The 24,982-nt window shown below is 49.0% G+C and overlaps 8 protein-coding genes across 8 annotated transcripts; 6 read left to right on the top strand and 2 right to left on the bottom strand.

Annotated features, from left to right (window-relative positions):
• Positions 1-2,320: 2,320 nt before the first annotated feature.
• Positions 2,321-3,260, bottom strand: BKA67DRAFT_85505 (uncharacterized protein). Its single transcript, XM_046109490.1, has 2 exons — positions 2,895-3,260; positions 2,321-2,834 (listed from the first exon to the last, which is right to left on the bottom strand). Exons 1-2 carry the CDS (start codon positions 3,086-3,088, stop codon positions 2,561-2,563), a joined length of 468 nt encoding a protein of 155 aa, XP_045952283.1. The 5' UTR covers positions 3,089-3,260; the 3' UTR covers positions 2,321-2,560.
• Positions 3,261-3,987: 727 nt separating this feature from the next.
• Positions 3,988-7,534, top strand: BKA67DRAFT_85449 (uncharacterized protein). Its single transcript, XM_046109489.1, has 4 exons — positions 3,988-4,338; positions 4,422-4,480; positions 4,552-4,847; positions 4,914-7,534. Exons 1-4 carry the CDS (start codon positions 4,301-4,303, stop codon positions 7,401-7,403), a joined length of 2,883 nt encoding a protein of 960 aa, XP_045952282.1. The 5' UTR covers positions 3,988-4,300; the 3' UTR covers positions 7,404-7,534.
• A 1,326-nt stretch (positions 7,535-8,860) lies between these two features.
• Positions 8,861-10,463, top strand: BKA67DRAFT_582311 (acyl-CoA dehydrogenase/oxidase). The gene is made up of 2 exons (XM_046103983.1): positions 8,861-10,116; positions 10,182-10,463. The coding sequence occupies exons 1-2, from the start codon at positions 8,993-8,995 to the stop codon at positions 10,408-10,410; spliced, it is 1,353 nt and encodes a 450-aa protein (XP_045952281.1). The 5' UTR covers positions 8,861-8,992; the 3' UTR covers positions 10,411-10,463.
• On the bottom strand, positions 10,464-12,460 carry BKA67DRAFT_582309 (chaperonin Cpn60/TCP-1 family). Its single transcript, XM_046103982.1, has 3 exons — positions 12,313-12,460; positions 10,693-12,222; positions 10,464-10,634 (listed from the first exon to the last, which is right to left on the bottom strand). The coding sequence occupies exons 1-3, from the start codon at positions 12,313-12,315 to the stop codon at positions 10,575-10,577; spliced, it is 1,593 nt and encodes a 530-aa protein (XP_045952280.1). The 5' UTR covers positions 12,316-12,460; the 3' UTR covers positions 10,464-10,574.
• Positions 12,461-13,194: 734 nt separating this feature from the next.
• BKA67DRAFT_540768 (eukaryotic translation initiation factor 3 subunit B) lies at positions 13,195-15,420 on the top strand (the record flags this gene model as incomplete). Its single annotated transcript, XM_046100825.1, has 1 exon — positions 13,195-15,420. The coding sequence occupies one exon, from the start codon at positions 13,195-13,197 to the stop codon at positions 15,418-15,420; it is 2,226 nt and encodes a 741-aa protein (XP_045952279.1).
• Positions 15,421-15,914: 494 nt separating this feature from the next.
• BKA67DRAFT_663651 (uncharacterized protein) lies at positions 15,915-17,088 on the top strand (the record flags this gene model as incomplete). Its single annotated transcript, XM_046108221.1, has 2 exons — positions 15,915-16,775; positions 16,840-17,088. 2 exons carry the CDS (start codon positions 15,915-15,917, stop codon positions 17,086-17,088), a joined length of 1,110 nt encoding a protein of 369 aa, XP_045952278.1.
• A 4,282-nt stretch (positions 17,089-21,370) lies between these two features.
• On the top strand, positions 21,371-23,596 carry BKA67DRAFT_595330 (rab-GTPase-TBC domain-containing protein; the record flags this gene model as incomplete). Its single annotated transcript, XM_046105153.1, has 2 exons — positions 21,371-23,062; positions 23,114-23,596. The coding sequence occupies 2 exons, from the start codon at positions 21,371-21,373 to the stop codon at positions 23,594-23,596; spliced, it is 2,175 nt and encodes a 724-aa protein (XP_045952277.1).
• Positions 23,597-23,781: 185 nt separating this feature from the next.
• Positions 23,782-24,422, top strand: BKA67DRAFT_85380 (uncharacterized protein). The gene is made up of 3 exons (XM_046109488.1): positions 23,782-24,023; positions 24,081-24,152; positions 24,258-24,422. Exons 1-3 carry the CDS (start codon positions 23,967-23,969, stop codon positions 24,381-24,383), a joined length of 255 nt encoding a protein of 84 aa, XP_045952276.1. The 5' UTR covers positions 23,782-23,966; the 3' UTR covers positions 24,384-24,422.
• Positions 24,423-24,982: the final 560 nt, after the last annotated feature.

The raw sequence follows: 24,982 nt of genomic DNA, 5'->3' as shown, positions 1-24,982 counted from the left end.
GCGCATTAAAGCACCACTTTTCGTTATTTTGACCATGACTGTGCATTCCTACACTTAAATATTGTGACTGGGATGTCTGGCATGTGCTAACAATGAAATAAACACAGGCACAGGATTAAAAATTCTTGAAGATACTGGTGGAAATTTTGAGTCGTGGCATTATCCTTAGTTATGCTTGATGGCTATATTTTCCCCCTTGGAAACCATGTCTTGTAGAGTCTGTTGTGGTAGACAATTAGATATAGGTCTCGTTATATCTGAATGACGGCTCTTGAGTATTTTGTTGAGCATTCTCAAGTTTGTGCAATCATACAAGTTGCTGAGGATGCAGAATGAGTTTGAGTGTTTGACGAAAGTACCAAATACGGCGTAACATAAAGACAATTTTTGTCCATCATGTCTCCCTAGCCTTTAATTGTTATTAATACAAAGCAGTTCGACTGAATCAGCAAAAGTCACCGACATCAAGAAATATTGCTGTCAACTGATGTCTATGATCAGTCCAAGCACATTCACTGTTACGGCCGGGAATCCTAGTCGGGATTCACTGCCAAATCAATGATTTTCTATTGATTAAGACCTGCTCAAAACCAGCTAACACCTCAGGGACTTAGAAAGAAAAAGACCATCGGTAATTTTTTTTATGGCTGTCTTCTAAACAATTGTGCCTTCACCAGCCGAAATGCCTTCATTGATACCAAACAAGATAAGATTCGGCTTGGCGGCGCCGATGGCTTGTATGAGTCCTATCAACCCTTCCGAACGCCATCGCTTTCATTACCTCTGCTACAAGTTGTTCGAATGGCGCAAAAACGCCGCTTGGATGATCTATAAGCTGGAGTATCGCTTGATGAGAACGTTCTTCTTGGCCAAAGGCTCTTCCGAATGGTATAGCGAGCACAGCGAGATCGAAGCACATCTCCGTGAGCGAGGTATCAGTGGGAAGTTTCGATTCGAACCTAATAATGTTTGTTGACAGGTCAACTGCTAGATGACATGCACCGAACCCAGCAGTACGCCGAGCAGCTGAGGGTGACATACATGAAGCAGGAATACAGGTTGAGGCTTTTATTCCTGAACCAGCGCCTACAGAATGCATTTCAGTCTCGGAATCAACACAAGAAAAGAAAGTTAAACGCAAAAAATGGAAGCTAAAATGAAGTGGGACATAGGTCCAGCACGGTGGAACAGGGGGTTGAAGCCGAAGATCGATGGATTCTCTAGCAGGGTTTCTAACTCATACATAAAAGATCTATCTGGCAATCCCCGAAGAATAGCAAAATGATGAAGCCGTTAGGAGCCATACGACGGCAGAGCTCGAAGTGAGAAGCGACAGAGGGATAAAATGCGGAGTAGGAAGCACAGATTGAGCTGGTGATTGAACTGACAAAAACTCTTGGGCTGTATCGAGGAGTTTTGAAGAGCTTTTCGGGGGGAATGATCAGAGTGCAGAATAAGCCGAAGGGTATGGCGATACGAATTCCACATTGGTCTGTAGGACAGCCGGTCATGAGTTTATTTGCATATAATTCACTGTTTTTGATACGGAATCTTAGACACTGATGGCAAATTACGCGGTCTTCCGGGGAAGTCGTTCAGGTGTTTTTATCTCAGCCCCTATATCGCCGAACACGCAAGTATCCTACTTGCCCCACTCCATGAATCCGTCATATCTGCCCGCGACGTTTTCTGTTCTCATATCTTCGTTGTTTTTCTGGAGTCTAATAGCATCGACAACCTTTGCTTGCATGGACCTCCCATATTGAGTGGCACTCGGAATCTGGCACTGTGAGCATTTCTACAAACAATAGTCTATAGCGGGTGTTGAGTTGGGCCTACCACGAATAATAAGTTTCAACTTCCCCTTGTAACAGGAGTCGACGGCCTTCCAGTTATTTGCATCATGGAGGATTTTTCTAGGCATATCCCAAGAATTCACGCTCTTGATATTGCTTTGAGTGGATGTAGCACTAGCGGCGATCCCGTCGTAGGATGCCAGCCACACATTTACGTTATGTACATTTCCCTCGTCACTTATTCTGATCGTTTCTAGAGATATGGGGAGCATATCTAGCAACATGTCTCATGAAACCGTTCGTGTGCCAACCCCATGGTGCCATGAAAGGTCCAGATGCTTCAACTGGCGATAAGCCGAGAGCAGGATGTCAAAGTCGTCGTTTGCAACCCGCGACTAATTGACGATGAGAATTTCTACGGCCGACGTCCTTTGTGGAAATACACTTCCTGCGCCTTGTCCAGCGCCTGCTTGTGTGAGACCATCGAAGGACAACCACTTGAGCTTCAGGGTTCGTAGATAAGGCAAGTGAAGGACGGGGGCAATTTGTCGCCCATCAGCAAAAGTCTCCTTCGTCCCGCTGCTCAGCGACACTGACTCGAGCCTCTAAAATTGCTGCAAGCTGAAATCCCCCTCTACACTACATTGATCGATGACTTTGAGGACTGCCAAGTTCACCACTTGAGCGGGGATCGCCAAATCCATAGATTCGAGATTTGTCACCCACCGAAGCAGTACCGCGAGCAGTGCGCCAGATATCCCTAGTCATAGCTGACGTACTAGAGAGTCCGAGTCTTTCAGAGAACTAGATACTTCTTCCACGACAGGGTCCTTCTCACTCCAATCTACGGTTGGCCGCGACCAGGATTGTATCGGAGGAAGATGTGTCTTCCAAACATACTCGGTAATCACAGAGCGAAGCTTGAGCTGTCTTATCTCTCTACGCACTTCTGGATGGTGATGGAGATGTTGTACGAAGACGGAGGCGTTTGTGTGACGGCCATGACGCCACGAGTAAACGAGCAACGGCGAAGCGATCCTACAAGCTCGCATAGAGATCTCAGCGATGCCTCGTCAACGAACGACTGTCTTTACACACCTTTGAAGCCGTCGATCTACAAGACAGACCGGGAGCAGCAGGCGCGGGTTGTCGGTTGCGAGTACGGCGCATACATGATGTAACATCTCATCTGGAAGAATATACACGATGGGAGATTGATTGTGGAAGTCGGACAGCCTTGTTGATCGCTTGGTACTACCCTCGGCCATCATACCTAAAGTAGTTTGGCACATAAAAGCAAGAGCGATGACGCGAATGGGTGGTCATAGAGTTCTTGCGTACTGAAGGCGCTCCAGCTGAGTCACGATCTATTCGGTTACGGCACGACATGGTAACTTGGACAAAACATTGGTCGAGGGCCGCATTTGGTGCAAATTATAATACAAGAAACCCGTTTAACGAGTTAGACTAGTCTAATAGCATTAGTATACAGCTTGTGTTTCCAACAAGGACGAAGAGATAGGTACTGGCAAATAGCTAAACCAGCCCACTGAAATAATTAAAATGCATAGTATGCAGCCCAACGGAAACTGCTGTGGGGTTGATGGGTGTCTTCTCGGAAATGTCGGGTGTCACGGATGTCCTCCCAATGCGGTGGCATACAATTAAATAGTGTTTATATACTCATGGTCATTCTTTTTTTCAGAGTCTCATACGTGACATTTTCCTGCAATGACGAGAAAACAAAACCATTTAAGTACAATTGCTATTTATTGATGCATCCTCTCAGCAGAGCATATTCTGTAGCCCCCTCCCCTTCCCGGCGCGAAGGGTGCCTGAGTCAGGATTCATATTCCCCAATCGTAACAACAACATGAATATTTTGAGAAGCATTGATAGAAGATTTACGTAGGGGCCCATTATCCTTCCACTTATCTGGAAGGCTCATTGATTCGTTTTACACGCTGGTTAGTAACGGTATCCTTTTGAGGCTGTCGCGGGGTAGGCGTGGATGTTTCTGTGGGTGTGGGGAGCTGGGGAGGGAGAATGTAGTAACCTAGGTTAGGTTAGGTTAGGACCTTCCTAATAAATCCTGCAACCCTGGCGCGATGGATTAGAGGCGTCGCCGGGTTGGGACAAGAAGGCTCTGCAGAGTATCTGCATGAAAGTTCCAATCACAAATCGTTGCCGGCTTGCCATGAACTTGCACGACACCCCTAGACTTCCACGACCCAGCACTACCCATGTGCTAGATTTATCGGTTCCATAGCCCGAACTTGGCTAATTACCATAGATGACTTCGCAACCAGCCCCTGCAGGCGCCGTCTGTAAACAACGCGCAACCATGAGGATGCGCAAATGACAATACCTGTTATCTTACCCATCATGAGCATGATGGTGTAGGTTCAAGGGACGCCATGTCCAGCGCAGCTCGGAAAATTTGACACTGGAATTGGTAATTATCAAGCATATTGAGCTAAGAGGCCGACAACTCTACGCAAGCCATGGCGCACATCCAGAAGCCTATTTTCATTGCATTCTCGTGAGTAGCTTCCGCATGTCTTGCCTTGCATGTTTTTACACAGCGCCGCAGCTAACGCTCTTGTTTTTTCTTGTCTTGCATAGGATTCTTGGGTTGTCAACAGCATTCCTCTCGTCGAGATACTACAAGAGCGCAGCCTTCGGTATGCTCGCCCCGTACCCCGCGATAACTCTAGATGCTTCAACCGTGAAGAGGCTAATCCTTCCGTGGCAGAGCGTCCTTTCCACTTTTCGATATTGACGTTACTCGTCACCGGCGGATTCCTTGTGGTTTCGTCCAAGATATATCTCGGCCAGAATGCCCAGTTCGAACCGTTGCGCCCCTCAAATGGGCATGTGGCCAAGTTCTCCAACGGTCGATTTGGACGCATTGAGGGCACTCTAAGATCTTTTCAGCCGGCATTGCTCTCTTCGACGCCACTCATCGTCCTGTTACTGTCCGTCATCTGTCGAACAGTCCTGTTTTGGCGAACGATCCGAACGATACATTGCTCATGGGACGGACTCCAGGTTTGTGCACTTGGCTATGCCACCACAGAAAAAAACCCACAAGAAAAGGAACTGACATGGAATTAGACTTTTCTGCCTTTTGTCGTCTCATCATACAGCGCGTTAGTTGCCCGTGCCACAATCCTGCCACGAAACGGACATGAAATATCATCTCGACCCAGAGCGGTTTTGCCAAGCGCATATCTGTACATTCTTGTTTCTTTGGTATGGGGTTTTGCTGCGACGGACACGCTCTCCCAAACCGAACGAGGCACAGGCGCAATATGTCCACCGGGACTACCAGAGCGTCTTATCCCTTTTGCTCAGGTAATTATGCTCTGCTGCGATGCAACGATACTCGTTCAGATCGGACGAGTGCGAAGGGAGTGGGAGAACAAGTACAAAACATGGAGCGCCATAGGCTATCTTTTTTTGTTATCAGCAGCAGCATTAGGCTTTATGGCTTTCTGGTCCTATTTCGATCGCATCAACTTCCGATGGAATCTTTTTCTCACCGCTGTATCCGTCAGCGACCTTGTTTTAGACAGTATCGCTGTCTCTTCAGCGTTGGTGGCGGGCGTTCACTTACTCGCGAGTATTGAACCTAGCACAATTGCTCTTTACGTCAATGCTACGGCCGTCCTCGTCTATTTAGAGCAACGGATATTCGATGGGAGCCTGACTAGAGCATGGTCGAATTGGCGGGGATCTCTGGCTGGTTTGGTCGTGTTTCTAGGCGTGGGGGCTCTTTACAACCTTCAAGGCATGTCCTCAGTCACTTCAACCGTGAGAACACCCTTTTGGAAGAGCAAGGCCGGCATGTGCTCTTTATTAGCATTTATCTTGGTCTTTGTTCAGAGCCTCTTTCTCAACTGTGACAACGTCGGATCCGATGTTATCAGTCGTGTCATTGTGCAATCCAGGAAGGACTCAGACAATTGGATTGCTGGTGCCAAGACGAGTCAGAGCTTGGGTGAGGCGACGCTGGAATACAGCCGGCGGCATGGGATACCACCACCGCCGAATTTTGACAAGTGGTATGAATATGCTACGTCTGTCGAATCACCCATCATCGACGATTTCACGCAAATACATTCTGACCTTCTTCCATACTGGGGCGTCTCGCCAGGGATTCTGCGGGAGAGAACAACCCATCTACTGACTCATCCAATCTATTCCTTTGGTGGGCTTATCATTGAAGGAGGCAAGGTGGACATATCACCCCATATCAGAGGGACGCATCGATGGATGATGGAAGTTATGCAATCAATGATTGAGCCATTTGCTCAGTGGCTACCTGATATGCAGCTCGCATTCAATCTGGACGACGAATGTCGTGTATCCATCCCTTTCGATCGAGCCATCGCCTACAAAGCAGACGGCTTGAAGTCCCAAGCTCGTTTGGCTACCCATGTAGAGTTTCATGGTTTCAGCACTTCACAAGACCTGACGTGGGAAAAGGAGTTTCTGGGGATCGAGGATGAAAAACAGCGTGAAGATCTATGGAAGAAGGAATCTCCATGGTTTCAGAACTGGTCCAAGTCTCCTATATTCTATGAGTGGGTCTCCTCAACCTGCCCATCAGACGCATTAGTCAATCAACTTCATTGGTGGAACCGGAAGGCAGAGTGTTCAAGCTGTTCGGCACCTCACATGACAGGAGGTATCTTGTCGAATTGGACTCTATCTGGAGATTTATGCCATCAACCAGATCTCGCATATCTCCACGGGTTTCTTCTATCACCATCTGCAATGGCTGCGACACATACCATGTTCCCAGTTTTCAGCCAAAGCCGAATGGAAAATTTTGCCGACATTTTATACCCAAACCCTTGGAACTTTGGAGACAAGGTTCAGTATGATAATGGGAAGGGGCTGGCCTGGCACCAAAAGCTTAATAGTGTCTATTGGCGCGGAGCTTCATCGGACGGGTTTGCAGCGCATGGAGCATGGCAGACATTTATGCGTGCACGATTTGTGCATATGTCACGACGCTTCAAATCATCCAGCAAATCTTTTCTGAATCTCGTGTCCAAAGCTCAAGAGACTCTACACCCTTCGACCGCGTCAAGCAACAACTCGCCATTGACACTGAACGTCTCCTTTGTGGGCAATTTCAATCGCTGTGACGAGCGCGACTGTACTGCTGAACATACAACCTTCTACGGTGGCCCAAAAGCCGAGCCAGCGCCGTCAGTAGACTTCCAAGAGCACTGGAAACACAAACATCTCGTCGATCTTGATGGCGCAGCCTTCAGTGGTCGCTTCTTACCGTTCCTCAAGAGCGGGTCGCTCCCATACCGTGCAGCCCTTTTTCGTACGTGGTGGGAAGAGCGAGTACACCCTTGGCGGCATTTTGTGCCCCTCGATGTGCGGCTCAGCGACTTTCGGGCCGTTGCCAATTATCTTAGCGGTAAGGGTGACAAGGAAGCTGAGACGATTGCAAGAGACGGAAGCGAATGGGCAAATAAAGCTCTGAGAAAAGAAGACATGCGAGTGTACATGTTTAGGCTGCTTCTGGAATGGGGCCGCCTCGTTGATGATCGTAGGGAAGAACTGGGCTATGTTTCACGGTAATATGATGATGAAGACAGTTACTTCATGGCCAACATTATTGAAGGATTTGATGTCATTAGTACTATACCCAGCGGATATGCATTAATGAAGTAACGATTCATGTACAATGAGCAATGCCAGGTTCTCCTGGTGCTAACAATTGTGTGTGTGTGGGATGGGGAGAAGGTTATGATATTGCTCACCCTCTTGTTTATGCCGTGCGTCAAGAGCTATGAGCTTGTATCAAAACCAGTCGATCGACCCTAGATTTCGGCATTGGAGATGTTGAGCCATTTCTGCATCCTTGACAACGCGCTCCCTTCACAGCTGCTGAATATGGGAGGTGGGTTACAGCGGTCAAATCTGACAAACTCCCGTGGCTCCTGCGGGTTGTTAGTCTCAGTACCATGTCTTCACAGTGGCAGGCATCGAACCGCAGGTGGCGGAATGATCAGACACAATGAGTGAACCAGCATCATAATGGCAGCCATGAATAAGCATCTACACCATGCTTTTCGTGCGCACCAAACCGGCGCATGCACGGGCTTCTCGCCGTTCATGTGAAAGGTGGGAAAAGCTTCCTTCGCAGATTTGGTAGATCTCATTAGATGTATGAGAAGATTTGAAGGGGAGTAACGGAATAATACACACATACTAATGTGTATAATTCAATCAATTTATTTGTAGTGAATGGGTAAGGAATATTGTTTGCATGGAAAGCTATGGTGCGGCCGGCGAAGTCTTTGTATTGCGAAATTTGCGCATGGCGTTGCAGCTGCAAGTTAGTACCCTAATTTTGCCAAACCCGTTCCAAGAATGCTACAGCATGCTTAACAGCGAGCAGTCGGTGCTCCGTGCTGGAGATTAGCTACTTTGTACACATGACTGCGTATTGAATTGAAAAAGATTCCTCAGGAGGCAAATACATTTCATAGTGACCAGCTGACATCACCTGGCCAGTATGGACGGACCATCACAAAGCGACTGCAAATCATACGAAGAATTTAGCTTAGTCCATAGTTTTGTTTCCGTCTTTTTTATACACTTCTTCATTCTTTGACATACTGGGATTCTTTCTGACAAAACCCCCCTCCCACCCTCCCTTTCGTTTGACACTCGTATCTCTTACAATGCTAAACTGCGCAAGTAAAGTCTCTCAGAGCCTCCTTTAGCTAGTAATCTTAGGTGGGGGCATGGTGGTGTAAACGATTGTTGCAGTCTCGTTGGTGTAAGGAGCGTATATTTGGTTCCCGTGGAACAGGTATCAAAAAGAAAGAGAAAATTCAAAAAAGAGAGAAACATAAATAAGTAGAAAGTCTTAACGTGAACGAAAGATGACTATTTTATGCGAAATAATCAGGTGCATCTTATTGGCCCACGAAAACATTAGTAACCTATTAGGTTTAGAACCGTGTTGTACAGTCCCATTCTGAAGCAGGCTGACATGTAAGCTGGAGCATAGCCCCTCACTTCTTCATGCATTATTAAATTTGAGAGAGGGGGGTTGGAGCTGGTTTCCCATTTGGTATCGTTTTTTTTTTCTTGAGCGAATGTGGTATATTAGTGCAACTGGTAAACTTTAGCTATCTGAAACATCTTGAAAACACACGATGCCTGTTGATTTCCATCTAAATCCGTCGGAGGCGGCGGTGCACAGGGCGGCGGCCAACTTTGCGCGGAACGTCCTGAAACCTGCAAAAGCCAAATACATGGAACATCACGAACACTATAGGCGATTTCAAGCGACACGGCCCACCTACTCAGCCGCTGTAGCGGGCGGACTTATCAAAGGAATGATCTCGCCGGTTTTGGGCGGTAGAGGCGGGAGCCTCATCGAAAGCACAATACTTGTCGAGGAGTGTTACGCAGTTGAAACATCACCGGCCTTGACTATATTCGCGACAGGCCTCGGGCTTACGCCGCTCAATCTATTGCAGAGCAAGGACCACCAAGAATTTCTTGAGCCCTTTCTCAGTGGCAAAGGGGAACCCTTGGCGTCATTGGTCTTCAGCGAGCCAGGCGGTGTAGCCAACTATGTTGAGAAGGGAGCCCCGGGCCTGAACACTACAGCTCAACGCGATGGCGATGAATGGATCATCAACGGAGAGAAAATTTGGGCGACAAACAGCGCTGGATGGGACTTTAAAGGGGCAGACCTAGCCTGTGTTGTCTGCCGTGATATAACAAACGAAGCAGCAGAAAACCCAGAGGACGATATCATGATCGTCTTGGTCACCAGGGCCGATCTTGATAGAAACGGCAATGAGCAGTGCTTCCAAGTCATCCGCCAAGTGCCGACCGCTGGACATACAGCTGTATCGGGACCGCACATCAAGTATACTAAGGTGCGTGTTCCAGCCAAGAACGTGCTCTGCGGACCTGGTGGCAAAGGCGGTGCCATTGTGTCTGGCTCTTTCGATGGGAGTGCTGTGCTTGTTGGAGCGATGGCTGTAGGATTAATGCGAGCAGCATTCGACGCAGCTATTGCCTTTGCAAAGAACGATAATCGACGTGGCAAAGCTCCTCTGCTTGAACGACAAGCTGTCGCAGATTTGCTGTCAGGCGTCAAAATGCAAGTAGAGGCATGTCGTGCCCTGACCTGGAAGGCGGCTCACGCCATGGAAAATGGTCCTGGCAACTATAATGTTCGACGCGAACTGGCGCTGGCAGCAAAAGTGTACTGCAGCGATGCAGCTGTAAAAGCCGTCACCGATGTTATCAATGCGGTAGGAATGTATGTCAAGTGTTTCAAGTCCTTCCTCTCCCTACGTCGTTGTGCTGCTAACAGCAATTTCGCAGCACTGCCTATGATGCCGAACAACCATTTGCTGAGCTGCTGAACAATGCCATGGTCCTTCCGATTTTCGATGGTGGCAATGTTGGTATTAGACGCCGGCATCTTCAGGAAATTATGCTATCCGCAAGTTACGATCCTTGGGCAGCAACATACGGTCCTGCGAAACCAGCCGAGCAAGACGCTGGGGAGGGGAGGAGCTTCAATGACCATGTCCTAGGCACATTATTGTGAGTTGTAACAGAATATATAAGCCGTCACGTCCAATAGAATGATAGACTTTGCCAAATCCGCTCTATTTTGTTCTTCATTCTCATTAACTGGGTATAGCAAGTCTATGATATAATACACCCAATTGATTAGCTGCCTGCTTTTCATTGCCTCATACCATGATTCATTTAATGCCTCTCGCGTCTTCTCGGTGCGGCGCGAATGATGTCGTCTACTCTTAACAACAACTAAATGGTTGTTAGTATCAGTGAACCAAATCAGAACGAAACAGCGATATCTACTCACCTCAGCAGCTTCGCTTGCCGATGACACGACAGCCTTCTTGAGCTTATGAGCCTCGATGACACCCAAGTCCCGCATGTCTGCAATACCACCGCCCGGTGTCATCAGATCCAAGCCATATGTAGACATACCGTCATAGATAGCCTTCCGTAATCTAGCAACGAGATCACTAGAATCCAAACCGGCGTTGTCGGCAAGGATAGTTGGAAGCTGTCGCAGGGCGACCGCGAAAGAGGACACGGCCATCTGCTTCTTGCCCTCAACGCGTGTAGCAGCGCCCTCTACGGCCTTGGCCATCAACATTTCAGCGCAACCGCCACCCAGAGTAGTTTTTGGCTCCTTGACGGTTTGTGAAAGAACGGCAAGAGCATCGTGTAAAGATCGGTCGGCCTCATCAAGAAGTTGATCAGTTGCTCCACGCAGGACAATAGTGCACGCTTGGCCTGCAGCAACACCAGAGAACTTGATGAGGGTATCCTCACCAATGATGACCTCTTCGATAACATCACAGTGTCCCAACTTGACCTGTTCGGGGTGGTCGAATGTAGATGTGATCTCACCGCCTGTCACCAATGCCAAGCGCTCGATGCCATCAAAGTCGGCGTGCTCGATAGACATGATGCCGGCATCGGTGAAGAGTTGCTCGGGCCAGTTGTAGATGAGCTGTCTGTTGATGAAGCAGTTGATACCGTGGGCCTTGATCTTTTCTACCTTCGCCTTCATCTTCTCCTTCTCCGCCTTCTCGAGTTCGGCAAGTTTGCTAGTCGAGCTGACCTTGACACGGGCGCCGAAAATCTTGACCTTATCGGTGTCCATGGATGTGTTGGCAACCAAGATCTTGGCCTTCTCCAAACGCTTGGGCTGGTTGACACCGATCTTCTTGTCCAAGATGAAACCCTCGTCCAAGTAAGAATCGCTCAGCTTACCACCAGCCTTCTTGATGATTTGGATATGGCTGAGGTCGGATGATCCCTTCAAGCGCAACACGGCATCGACAGCGAGCTTGGCAAACAGGTCGCGATCTTGCGCCAGCACCTTGGAACTCAGGGTCGTCCTGGCAATGGCCAAAAGGTCCTTCTTGAAAGCCTCGGGGTTCTTGCTGTGATCGACGGCGGACTGCTCGAGCGCCTGAAGTGCAGCTTGACTGGCTATCCGATAGCCCTCGATGATGGTCTGGGGGTGGATCTTCTTGTCGACAAGCTTTTCTGCCTCTCGGAGAAGCTCGGCGGCCAGGACTGCCACTGATGTTGTGCCATCTCCGACCTCATCGTCCTGAACCTTTGAGATGTTGACGAGCACCTTGGCGGCGGCGTTATCGAGGGAAATGGCCTTGAGAATGGTGGCACCGTCATTGGTAACCATGATCTCGGCGGTCGAAGCGGATTGCAGGATCTTGTCCATGCCTTTGGGGCCCAGTGTGCTCTTGACAAGGTCGCCGACGGCAATGGCACCGACGAAGGCGGAGAGACGGGCATTCTCACCCTTCTCCTCGGTGGTGCCCTCCTCAAAGATCTGGGTGGGACTGAATGAAGACTGCGTACAGGGAGGGGTGCAATCAGTATATTGTTTTCCTTGAATTAGGGGGGTTCATGAGGTCTCATTTCCAGGGGTCGTGGTACCTACCATGTTGGCTCAGAGCGAAGGGAAAAATCGGCTACTCAGTGATCTCGAGCTTGCCTTTTCCTTGTAAATGTTTTGTTCTGAGGCTACGATCGATATGGTCAGTCAGGGTGGGCTACTTAGGCGGCGACGGGCGAGCTCTCCCAGAGAGCCTTCCGCTGGGAACTTTTTTTGCTGCGGCCAATCAGGCTTCGGACAGGGGGCTTGATTAGAAGATTACTGCTCAGTTGCTGGCAGCTGCTGATGGACAGCAGCGACTCGAAAACTCCGGACACGAGTATTTGGTTCGAGGTCGGTGTAGTCAATGATCGCTCTCTCATATGGAGAACAGTACATATCAGTTTGTTTTATTCCTTTCGTATGCCACCGAGTCCATGCGAGGCTTTATTCTATATCTAGAGACTACCTTCATGTGAACCTGCCCATTGCTCCGTCAAGTCAGTGCCTGTCCGCAGCCAAAAAAAAAAAAAAAAAAAAAAAAAAAAAAAAAAAAACCAGTTTGATACCACGAAGCTGCGTGTGGAGGGGCAGGAGGGGTAAGTGCTGAACTCACTGTCCGAAATCAGCTCTGGGGGGGGACCCAGCGCTCAGCGAAAGGTTCGGCCAAAGGCCTCTGGTTGGCAATCGCGGGGCACGGTTCCCCACCTTCCCACAGATTGAGTCTGCCAAAGCCAAAAATTATCACCACCAGTCCCGGTCGCGATCGATAGCAAAGTAACTGAGCCAACCAGCGCTGCGTACCTAACAGAAACATCGCGGAGGTCCATAGTACTGTCGCTCGCATCTAGTCTCTGTTCAACCTCCAAATTCATCCCACTTCCAGTCTGCTCCTACACAGTCACGAATTACTGATAATCAACCCCATACTCCGTCAAACCCGCCAATATGGCGCCCTCATTCGACACCCTGCGCGACGCAGATCTCGACGACGATTATGATGAGAGTGAAATCGACATCTCCGACTTGAAGGAACGCTTCGATGTTCAGCTGACACAAGGCTACGACACCTTCATCGTCATCGACGGTCTCCCCACTGTCACCGAGGAGCAGAAGCCCAAGCTCGTCAAGTTCTTGCTCAAGAAGCTGCAGGCCGCCGGCAAGACCAAGGAAGAAAATGTCTTCATGCCCATGGGAGACGATGGCAAGTCTTTGAACTTCGCCTTCGTCGAGTTCACCTCCCCTACCGAGGCCGCCGCCGCCGCGCGCCAACTCGACCTGGTTCCTCTCGACAAGAAGCACACCATGAGAGTAAACAAGATGACCGACATCGAGCGATACGGACGCGAGGGCCGCATTGAGGACGAGTATGTGCCCCCCAAGATTGAGCCTTTCGCCGAGAAGGAGCACCTGCGGTCCTTCTTGGCCGACCCTGCTGGCCGTGGCCGCGATCAGTTTGCCATGCACCGTGCTGAGGCCGTCGGCATCTTCTGGAACAACGAGAAGGAGACACCCGAGAACATCGTCGACAGGCAACACTGGACAGAGTCTTTCATTCAGTGGTCTACGCTAGGAACATACTTGACGTCCGTTCACCAGCAAGGTGTTCAGCTTTGGGGCGGTGACTCCTGGTCGAGACAAAAGAGATTTGCTCACCCCTTTGTCAACCTACTTACTTTCTCCCCGAACGAGAAATACCTCGTTACATGGTCTAACAGGCCCATCTCGATACCAGAGGAAGGACACCCCCAGCTTTCTATCGACGACGATGGCAAGAACTACATCATCTGGGATGTCGAGACCGGCAAGCCCCTCAGATCTTTCGCCAACATAGATCCTCCCGCCCCTGCTGCTGACGGTGCTGTCAAGGCTCCCCCCAAGTTCAGCTGGCCCGTCTTCAAGTGGTCTGCTGATGACAAGTACGTTGCCCGACTGATCCCGGGCCAATCTATCTCCGTCTACGAGCTTCCTCGCATGAACCTTCTCGACAAGACCACCATCAAGATCGACGGTGTGGTAGACTTCGAGTGGGCCCCCGCCACTGTCCAGCGCGAGGGCAACAAGCAGTACGAACAACTTTTGTGCTACTGGACGCCCGAGATGGGCAGCAATCCCGCCAAGGTCGGCCTGATGACCATACCATCTAAGCAGGTTATCCGTTCCCTCAATCTTTTCAGTGTCAGCGACGCCAAGCTACACTGGCAGTCCGATGCTGCTTACCTGGCTGTCAAGGTCGACAGGCACTCCAAGTCCAAGAAGTCTCAAGCCACCACCCTTGAGATCTTCCGCATTAAAGAGAAGGGTGTGCCGGTCGAGGTTGTTGACACAATCAAGGAGACTGTTATCAACTTTGCTTGGGAGCCCAAGGGCGACCGGTTCGTCATTATCACGACTCCCCCCGCCGTTGGAGAGGTCGCCGTTGCTCCCAAGACCACAGCCTCTTTCTTCTGTCCCGAGAAGATCAAGGGCAATGCGGTGGGTAACTTCAAGCATTTGAGGACCATGGACAAGAAGAACCACAACGCCATCTACTGGAGTCCTAAGGGTCGATTTGTTGTCCTTGCCACAATTGCCAACACGCAGAGCAGTGATCTGGATTTCTACGATCTTGATTTTGAAGGCGAGAAGCCTGAAAGCGACAAGGATTTGACTGCCAACCTACAACACACAAGTACAGCTGATCACTACGGTATTACCGATCTCCAATGGGATCCTTCCGGCCGCTACGTCGCTTCGTGGGCATCAGTGTGGAAGCACACTATGGAAAACGGTTACCACATCTACGACTTCAAGGGCGCTCTTCTTAGGGAAGAGCCCATCGACAAATTCAAGCAGTGGGCATGGCGGCCGCGACCCGCAACTCTGCTCAGCAAGGATGAGCAAAAGCAGATCCGCAAGAACCTTCGCGAATACTCGAAGGTCTTTGAGGTTGAGGATGCCGAGCGTGTCGCTGGTGCCGACCAGGCTGTTATCGATGAGCGTCGTCGCATTCTCTCTGAATGGCTGGCCTGGCGCGAAAGCGTGGAGGAGGACATGCGCTACGAGAGAATCGACGCTGGTCTGCCCGAGACTGAGGAGGAGAAGCCTGAACCCAAGGTGGAGGACGGCGAGGGAGAGGTCATCGAGGAGATCGTTGAGGAGGTATTGGAAGAAACTGAAGAGATCGTCCAGTAGATGGTTCTTAATTTGTTGACCTGGTGTCTTCCAGATAAACAGGATCCGGGCCTTCTAGATTTGGCCATTTGGGAGGGGCGTTCATGTATGGCATATTTCTCGCTGGTAGCATAAAATGGCATTTGATGAAAGAAACTCTGCTTATCCAATTATACAGCGCTCTACTGTGGACTTTCATCACAGAAGCACCGGTATCTCCGCCAGAGGTAATCTTTATGTCAGGAGATCGGTATCAAAAGCAAAGTATGTAGGTTGCTCCCGGGTACAAATCAAACCCTGATGGCTTGGATTGTTGATAAATGTGTTCCTTTGTTCCACTTTACGAAAACGGATTATATGGTGGAACTAACCCGCGCAAAAGCGATGACCGCAGAGACGAGACAAATTTACAACTCTTAGCATCTGAGACGTCTAGCGCGTGGGCGTGCAAAATACTCAGTTGTCGAACAAGATCGAGATCACATGTCGTTCAGACCGAGCGTCTCGAGAACATGATGGGAGCAACTTCCATCATTCCTGTCGACATGCAGAACACGGCACCGGTAAAAGCGACAAGTATGGGTGAGCCACATCCAACATCACCGCTACCAAGGAGCCTGGGGATCGTGGCGGCAGAAAAAAGGCTACGCGAGCTAAAACGCCCGGATCAACGACCCAGAGCACCTGAAGCTACTGGTGCAAGAACACGTCAAGATCAAAAGCTCGAGTCAGAACAAAAGGCGCCCGAGCTCAAGCCACGATCAACCAGGCAATCAGCTTTTGGGATATCGGCACCAGTACACAGGTCTACGGAGCCCCGAAATTATGATAGGAGGGAGTGCCACGTGGGAGGCCGCGAACGCAAGAGTCGGATACACCGGGAGGCTCATGTAAGGGAGCACCGCCCAAGAGAACCTGGAGGACATAAAGAACGAGATTTAGTTTCTGGAGAAGCTAAGGAACCAGAAACCACAAGTCGCCAAGCTAAAAGCTGGAATGCCAAAAGTCGAGAACCCTGGAGGAGAGAACGAACAGCAAAAGACCACCCCTCAAGAAATCCACGATCTCGGCCCACTTCGCTCCCTCGGAAACCCATCTGGGGTGAGCGTGGCGAGGATGTCGGTGTCCCCAATCATCAAATCCTCAAGGACAAGGCGCCAGATCATATGGATGCGCCGTGGTACGTTCGCATGTGGATTGCGGCGTACATGCGGTATCGTGGTATTAACGACAACCTGGCTGCCAATGTGCACTACACGGGTGAGGAATTTCAGAGGCTGACCCTACCGGACATGATAGAATTTTTTTCAGTCAAATGTGGTGTTAAGCGGAATGAGGCCATAATACTAGGGCGTGATGTTTGGGAATGTGTGCACGTAAGTCTTCTGAAATTCCTGTTCGCAATGATCTAATAGAAGCAGAGCTAACCCAACTCTAAAGACGAAGCAAGCACCAGCGGCAAAACTCATGAGCCTAGACAGGTATGCCAATTTTGTGGGCGAAGATGCAATGGGGCTCCGTGCGTTGTCGAGAGATTCTGGGATATTTTGGCGTATATGGAGCGTCTTCTTCTGGGTCAGAGCTGTGGTCAAGACGATAGCGCTTACTTATGTCGGGGTTGTTTTTGCAGTCTTGATAGGAGGTTGTGTCTCTGTTTTCATGTTCGATTCAGAGAAAGCTAATCAGTGAAATATATGGATACGGATGCCGTCGCCTTCGAGTGTTTTCTCGTAAGAGGGACTTCCACGGCAATGATGGTTAGTCACGAAGTTTTGCAAAATGAAACAGGTACTCTTCAAACTGTCATTATGCGCTATTTGCACTATATTCTATCTATCAATGTGCGCCGATTGATACAATAGATCGCGCTTATAACCTCTAAACAAAACACATCGCGATACATAGCCAATCTTAATATCAATCGCACCAAGAGACTTTGTATTACTAAGACAACCCAATACCACCTAGAGCTCCCGAGCAAATCAGCTCAGTAATCGACGGCTGTCGGTGCAGTGGGTCTGAGCAGATGTCGGATACGGAGCGAGTACAAATGCATCACCAATTTAGCGATTGTAGTGGTTATACGTATGGCGTGTGACCAAGTCCCGGAGCAAGACGATAAGTCACTTACATATAATTCCGTACCAATGGCTCTGCAAAATTCTGTTTCAGAGAAAGGTCAAATCAAACCATATTTGCTTAAAGCAGAGCATGTCTAGTTGGTTCAGCGATTAGACGACTGACTTCGGAGACATTTGGGTCATAGTAATAATACCCGAGAGAACATATGAAGCTGCCTAATCAGGAAGTACGGTCGCAGGGCCTATAGTCAGTCGCTTCTAGTCATCACTTTGTGGCTCAGTTGGTTCTATGATACTTGATTGCTAAGGAGCAAACTAGTTGCCCCTATATTCACACTGGCAGTATGTATTGCTGCTGCCTTGTTGATATCTCAGAGATGATTGCAAGTTTGGAACATATACCTGACCTATACATGGTTCATCTCCCTGCATCAGAAGCGGCAATTTGATTTACCTTGGCACGAAAATGCATTTGGGTTTTATACGCCTGGACAATGATTTCCAGTCTCATGAGACACGAGTACGCGATCTTGACTCATCAGAGAAGCTCGAAAGAAAGCATGGGTGTGGAGAAGTGAAGATATAGCCACCTGCTGCAGATGAGACTATGAGATTTGAAGCTCTTTGAAATATACAAAATTGAGCTGCTAGAAAGTTGTGTGCAGTTTCAACATACACAACCATCAGCATCTGAAAGACTGACTGTGCATTATGAACATTGAAGTGACCTACCTCTACAGTACCCAGAATCTGTATTCAAGCACATTAGGAAAATGATACTGCTAGTATATTCGCTTTTGCGATACAGACATAAGCATCCCATACCCGTGCTACTCCCCACTTTTTACAAGGAATCGCAAGCTCACCAACGGGTAAGTATTTCTTATGGTGTGAATGTTCTAATCAGCCCAACGTAGTGCCATGGGATATCTACCGTGCCAGCCACAATGATACAGTCTGTTGGTTCACCCGAAGAAACAGCATATAAAATTTTGCAAATCTGGCCCGTCGCCAACCATGTTTGATTAGAATGACACACGGTGAAGTACGGATCCGTAGATCATGTTGTGGGTACACAGTCCATATGTAGCTGAAGAGTCCAGCTGGCATGCTTGGTCCACCTTCAATAACAATGACATTATCCAAATTTCGGCCTGCACGCATGTTTACGTCACACAGAATGCTGCATACTTCAACTGAATCTGGGCCTGTGAACGGACGAAAGCCCGGGATACAGTAGAAATCGAAGCTGTCAACCAGTTGGGAGCTGGGAAATGGACGTTAAACAAGTAATTTCCGAGCGCTGCAGGCTTTGAAAGGGCGGCATGGTCCGTCATTGGTCAGAATATACGCTTGCATTTTGACGAAATTAAAGCTTGTCCCTGAATGATAATTTCACACCGCGGCGTAAGAGGCAAGACAGATCCCCATTGCCTGGGATCTGTGCTTTCTCTTGATTCCAGCTGTAACGCTAGAAATCCATTGGAAACAGAAATTTGCTTTTGATAACGTGGTTGTTCAAGAGTGAGTTCGAAGTTCAAGCCCCTGGAGGACATCCAAAACTGGAGCTCCAGAAGGTTGACCACGTTGTGACGACTTCAAGAGCGGCCTCACCATCCATTAGCCCGGCAGCTGCTCGGCTCAGCCACTCCGGAACTGCTCCAATTGAGCGTGACATTAGCCCGAAAATGCATCAAGTCAGTCTCGAGCAAGAAATCGTGCAATTGGTTGTTGCATATTGACCGGACAGCTGTAGTAGTGCGAAATCGCCAGTGCCCTGACCGTTGATCCCGTCCTTGGCGGCGGCATGTCACGTATTGTAGTGACTTAACTAGAAAAAAGTTAAGCTCAAATCACCATGCACCACTATCGAATGCCAAAAGACTGCACTTGGTTTCGACATTGCCTCGAGTATTGCTTCGTGGTTTCAGCGTTCAACGTATGGTCGGATTACCTACTGTGCCTCTCACAGCGGATAGTTTGCTTCTCGAGCTCGCAATAGGCGCGAAGAGAGCCGACAAATAGTTAGTTATGCATTCCGCCTTCCGTGCTGTGTGTCGTCCTCGTAACAGCCATAAATATACCTTCAGCTCACCGTATCAATAACAATGTGTAATTATCTACGGATCCGTACCTACTCTGCTACTGTACTCAGCTACTATGGTGCAGCACAGTATGGCAGAAGATGGTCCACAATCATGCAATCATTTCTGAGGGGCAGACGCTGGCTCTCATGCGCCATTTCTTGTTATTTGCACGGGGTACAAGTACGTGAATGTTGAAATTAAAGTTGTCAACCCCTTCCGTACCGCTAAATGCACTGGAGGCCCACCTTCTGTTCCCCGGCAAACGTGATCACCCCCACCATCAGCGCCGCGATTGAGTGACACTGTCTCCAAAGTCCCAGTAGTCACTTTGTAGCACTGAGGCGAGCTTAAGGCCCAGACCAATTGAAGCGGCGGTGTCATCCGACAGCCATTCAGGGATGGTCGGGGGACGGTGCAAAAGCCAAGACGAACTGGTCGTCTCCTTTTTGCACTTGCGCTGCAGCATTTTCAGGATTCCAGGACTGTACAGCATCATCACATTTCCGCTAGTCCCGCGCTCTTTACTCGTCCTTCCCTCGCTTGTTGCATTCCTTATCTCATTCCTGCAGTTTCGGGGTTGACGCCATTCAGTTCTGCTTTCACTTTACGGTAGTTGACCAGAGTCATTCTTTTGCTCATCATTTTGTTCGATATCAATCTTTCAAGCTATTGCTTAATTCACAGTCAATAGTGGCCACTCTTATTCCACGGCTCTCACTCAATCGCGCCCGATCATTCGCTATTCGCGAGCGTAATACTCAATACACACATAGTATTCTTCAATACCTGTTCATAATATCAGTACAACACACCCCCCAGCGAGATACTTCACCGACAACCAACCGTTAATGTCTTTTTGGAGCACAGCTGCCTGAAGAAGAGGAAGGCTTCCCCCGTGCAACACCCTGCAACAAGCTTCGTCTGATCTTTGACGAACTTGAAACACCCCGGCCACGACCGATACTTGACACCCCAAAGGCCGGCCGACTTGACACTCGTGAGATCATAGCAGCATCGCTCACACAACGCCAGACGATTACGACATACTACCTAGCATTTCAACAAACTATTGTGCTAGACTGTCTGCATCACAGTCAGTGTTGCTCTGTTTGCTATTCCCGGTAATAATTCTTGGTATTCGAGTGCCTTGCATTATTTCTAGTACAATAACAGCTTGTACCGCACAAGCTTTTCTAGGGGGTTCTCCGGCCAGGATCGTGAGACACTCTCAATCCAATTCGTCTGGTCAACCACCACGAGATCGCAAATCAGGGTCTGTTTGCAAATCCTCCCTGACACGATCGCAAACATTTTGAGCAACCTGCGTCCTTGTGATTCGGTATACTCTTCCATAAGCTCAAAACACTGCAATCCGTCCTATCTTGCTACTCCCGGATCCTCGGAGACTATCCCTCGTATAGCGTACAGCCTCGAGTAACACCGCTGCTGGATAACACGCTATTCTATAAGGACGGCCGGGGAAGAATCGTTGCCTGTTTCAATCCCCTTGGTCATCTCGAATCAGTTCAGACGAAACGTGGCACAACTCACGGCCCTTTTGTCGACAAAGTTTTGAGGTGCATCTGAAGTTTAGATCAATTCTATACCTCTAACCACGTCATAACTGTTATTGTCACCGTCAAACGACAGGAACATCTAGGATTTTTGGCCTGTTGCTACAGTCAGCAGTCGCTTATACAACAAATTTTTTTATTTTTTCAATTTTTTTTTCATATACCTCTTAAGTCCATGGTCGACTATGCGAACATGACTTACGATAGTTCACGTTTTAATGCGCTAGATATGCACATGATTGTGCCGAGTCCTGGATCACCGCCCGGCATGAGCTCCTCGAAATCTTCCAAGACTTCATCTGTCCAATCTTTCGGCTCAGATGACGATAACAGCGTCTTGGCTGACGCCGGACATTTCGAAGAGATCGGCCTTGACGACGATACAATTACTATTGACAACGCCCATTCTCGTGATATCAATCAACCCAAGCCAAGCCCGAACCCTTACAGCGCATCTTTCACGACCGATCTGCGTGCCCATTCCACGAAGCACAATGGTCCCAAAATACACCCTGCACATTCTGTTAGTACCCGAGAGCTGGCACGACCCAAATCTCAAAGGGACATCACGGCCACGCAAATGAACCGACCGAGGTTCCCAGCTATCCGAACACAGTTCAGGGATACTACTACGCAAGGTCTTAGCAGTATTGGACCACAACCTCATACCAAACCTTCACCTATCCGTAGTCTGTCAGCACGCTCAGCGTCGGCAGCAGGCGCCAATCGGCGCCATCGAAGCCCCAGCCCAAATTTATCACTTCGTTCTCTCAGTCCCAGAGATCCTAACATTGTACCGAAGCCGCGTAGGGGTAGTTGGCAGTCTACATTGGAACGCAAGTCAGCAATCGAGCTGGAGAAAGAGTGCGACGATGATGACGACAACATCCCGGAAGGCTTCATCCTCGACAATGTTCCCATTTCTCCTCGGCCGCCTGTCGAGCGCGCGTCAAGCCGACCAGTTTCTGCAGCAACATCCCCAGAACGTCAGCCAAAAGAACGAGTGCGCAGTGTCGGAAACGGCACACCAGCCATCGCAGCCGCACAAGGATCCTTGCGCTCTCCTAGTTGGAGATCCGAAGCATCGTCGAGCGACTCTATAAAGTCTCCAGGTTTGCCTCCTCTCAAGGGCCGAGCCAAGAGCTGGAACTCTGCCCTGTCCGAGCTTAGCGCCGAGGCCAAGGCTTTGACGGAGAAGCTGGAGGAACATGCTGACGAGCTGGATAAGAACGGTTCTGTACTCCCACGTCCTGCTCCCAAACCACGGGTCAAATCAGCACTAGCAGAACTTCCTCCGCTCCGCAGGACTAATATCATGATTGATCCCTTGCCTGTTTCGAAAGAGAAAGAAGCCGTTCTTTCTCGTACTCGTCCTTCATGGTTGCCACCCAAGGATCCAGCAGAGGAGAAGAGGCATCTGAGAGAATATCAGAGGATGATGGCTAACAGCATTGGGGCGGATAAGCGCCGCCAAGCAACCAGAAGGGAAAAGGAAAAGAGTAAGGATACCATGGCGAGCAATTTGACACGTATTTGGGAAGAGGATGTACTGAGCAGATGGAACGAAGCCATTCGGGAGCGACGAACTCGTGAGCTGTGGTGGAAAGGCGTGGCTCCACGCGCAAGGGGCAATGTTTGGTCGCAAGCCATCGGCAATGAGCTTGGCTTAACTGAAACAAGTTTTCAGGCTGCTCTGAATAGGGCACAAGAAGTGGAAGCCCGCATCGCTGAATGCAAGGCAACCACCGAGGACGAGCGAAAAGCAGAATGGTTTCAGAAGATCAGAAGCGACGCTGAGGGCAAGACTTGGGGCGAGCTGAACATGTTTCAAGCTGGTGGTCCGTTGCATCAACCACTGGTGGATGTGCTCAGTGCATATGCCATGTACAGGAGTGACATCGGTTATGTGAACGGTTGCAATGTGAGTAAACCTTTTTTACTGAAGAGGCCCAGCGCTAACAAATGTATACAGACTATTGCTGCCATTCTGCTCCTGAACCTGCCATCGACTACCATGGCCTTTATCGCTCTTGCGAATGTGCTCAACCGCCCCCTTCCCCTCTCGTTTTACGCCTCAGACAGCGGCGCCAAGGCTTCAGCATACAACCTACTTCTCCAAACGCTGTCTTCCAAGACACCCCAGCTCCATAAGCATCTCACCAAATCAGAACTCGCTTTGGACCCTGAGGATTATCTTTTGGGGTTATTTACTGCGTTGTTCACACAACACTTGTCGCTTGACGCGTGCACACGGTTATGGGATGTTTATGTGTTTGAAGGGGATGCTGTTCTCGTCCGGGCCGCCGTGGCGCTGCTCATGGAGCGCGAAGGCGCGTTGCTTTCAACCACTAGCTGCACCGACATTCTACAAGTCCTTGCTAGTGGCGGCCAGAAGACCAATCAGGGGCGGGAGGAGAACTGGATGCAACGCGTCCGCGAAGCTGGCAAGGCTTGATCGTCATTCCTGGCCAGCACTCTACCCAATCACAGTGTTTTACTGACGTTCCGGCACGTACGGAGACTTGTCTATAAAGCTGTCACCGTTGATTTATTGTCAAAAATTAGCAACATTTTATTGTGTAGTATTCATTAGAAGTTGGTTTGGCTGAAAGAGTATGAGAACGACTCATGCCTAATCTAGTGCAGATGGGCTAAAATATGACTTTTCAGTGTACACCATAGAGGGCCGGAGTTAATTGTTAATGAAGAAATCTATCACCATCTACATGTGATTATTTTCTCCAAAGCTTGCTTTACCTTGTCAGTTGCAATGATCTGTCATGGACAGCTTCAATGCCGACAGGGCTTACTGAATTTTCCCACCAATGCCAGAATTGGCCATTGCAATACGTATTGTATCACGTCGACTTCTTCTTTTAAGAGTATGTCAAGAAACCCCTCAGTTCATGCCAATCGTGGGAATAAATTAATATGATTAGGGTGCTTGGAGTGCTACCTCTTCCGATGAATTACGAAACATTTTCTCCAAAGAGTCATGCAAACATTTTATTGTAGGTCGAAATTTTGACCTTTAACATGCGAGTTTTAGACACCCTCAACGTTGTTCTCTTGTGACACTCTCAGCTTGCTTGCGCTTTGCTTACCCCCAACTTAAGCATCAATGGCAACGTCATCAGACAAACCCCGAACGGGCAACAGATGGCTATGATTATATCATAGTTGGCGGTGGACAATCGGGTTCCGTTGTGGTAAATCGATTGTCAGATGATGAGCATTGCTAGTGGAGAAAGGGGATCGGACAACCATCCAGTACCAATGCCATGATGACAACTGTGCTTGTGGTTGAATATAGCTACTTCGATACTCAAATAAAGAAGGTTTGGCCTTCCAGTGTTTGCGCATTCCCTCCATAAGAACTTTTCAATATCACCCCTATACCACAAATGGTCTTGGAGGTTCGCTACAATCTTTCCTATCTGCTTGCGAAGTGGGCAGAGGTTCGACCATGAATGGCACGTTACTCACTCGTGGGGTAGCGGATGACCATGAGAACTTGGCAAAATCGAATAACGTTCCCATTTCGGGCTTTGACATATTTCTCCCTTGATTTCATCAAGGTCCACACAATCGATTACTATTTCACACAAGACATAGTCCTGATGAGAATCTAAACAGAGCAGTACATTTAACCCCCCCCCCCCTTCTTGGGTATCGACTAATTGAAACATCACCTGGTATGCATATGCGTATTGAGAGCAGTCTCTTCTGTCGATATCTTCCCATTCCAGTAGCCGGGAACTAATAAGCATTCCAAGACATGCTTATTATGTGTAGCTAATGAACAAATCTCCTCAGTTTCACGACATTCAGGACGTTTGTA

Source organism: Truncatella angustata (assembly GCF_020726525.1).
Source record: "Truncatella angustata strain MPI-SDFR-AT-0073 chromosome Unknown BKA67scaffold_10, whole genome shotgun sequence".
Classification (NCBI taxonomy): domain Eukaryota; kingdom Fungi; phylum Ascomycota; class Sordariomycetes; order Amphisphaeriales; family Sporocadaceae; genus Truncatella; species Truncatella angustata.
The sequence above is the reverse complement of the archived record's forward strand: the minus strand, read 5'-3'. Positions and strand labels throughout refer to the sequence as shown.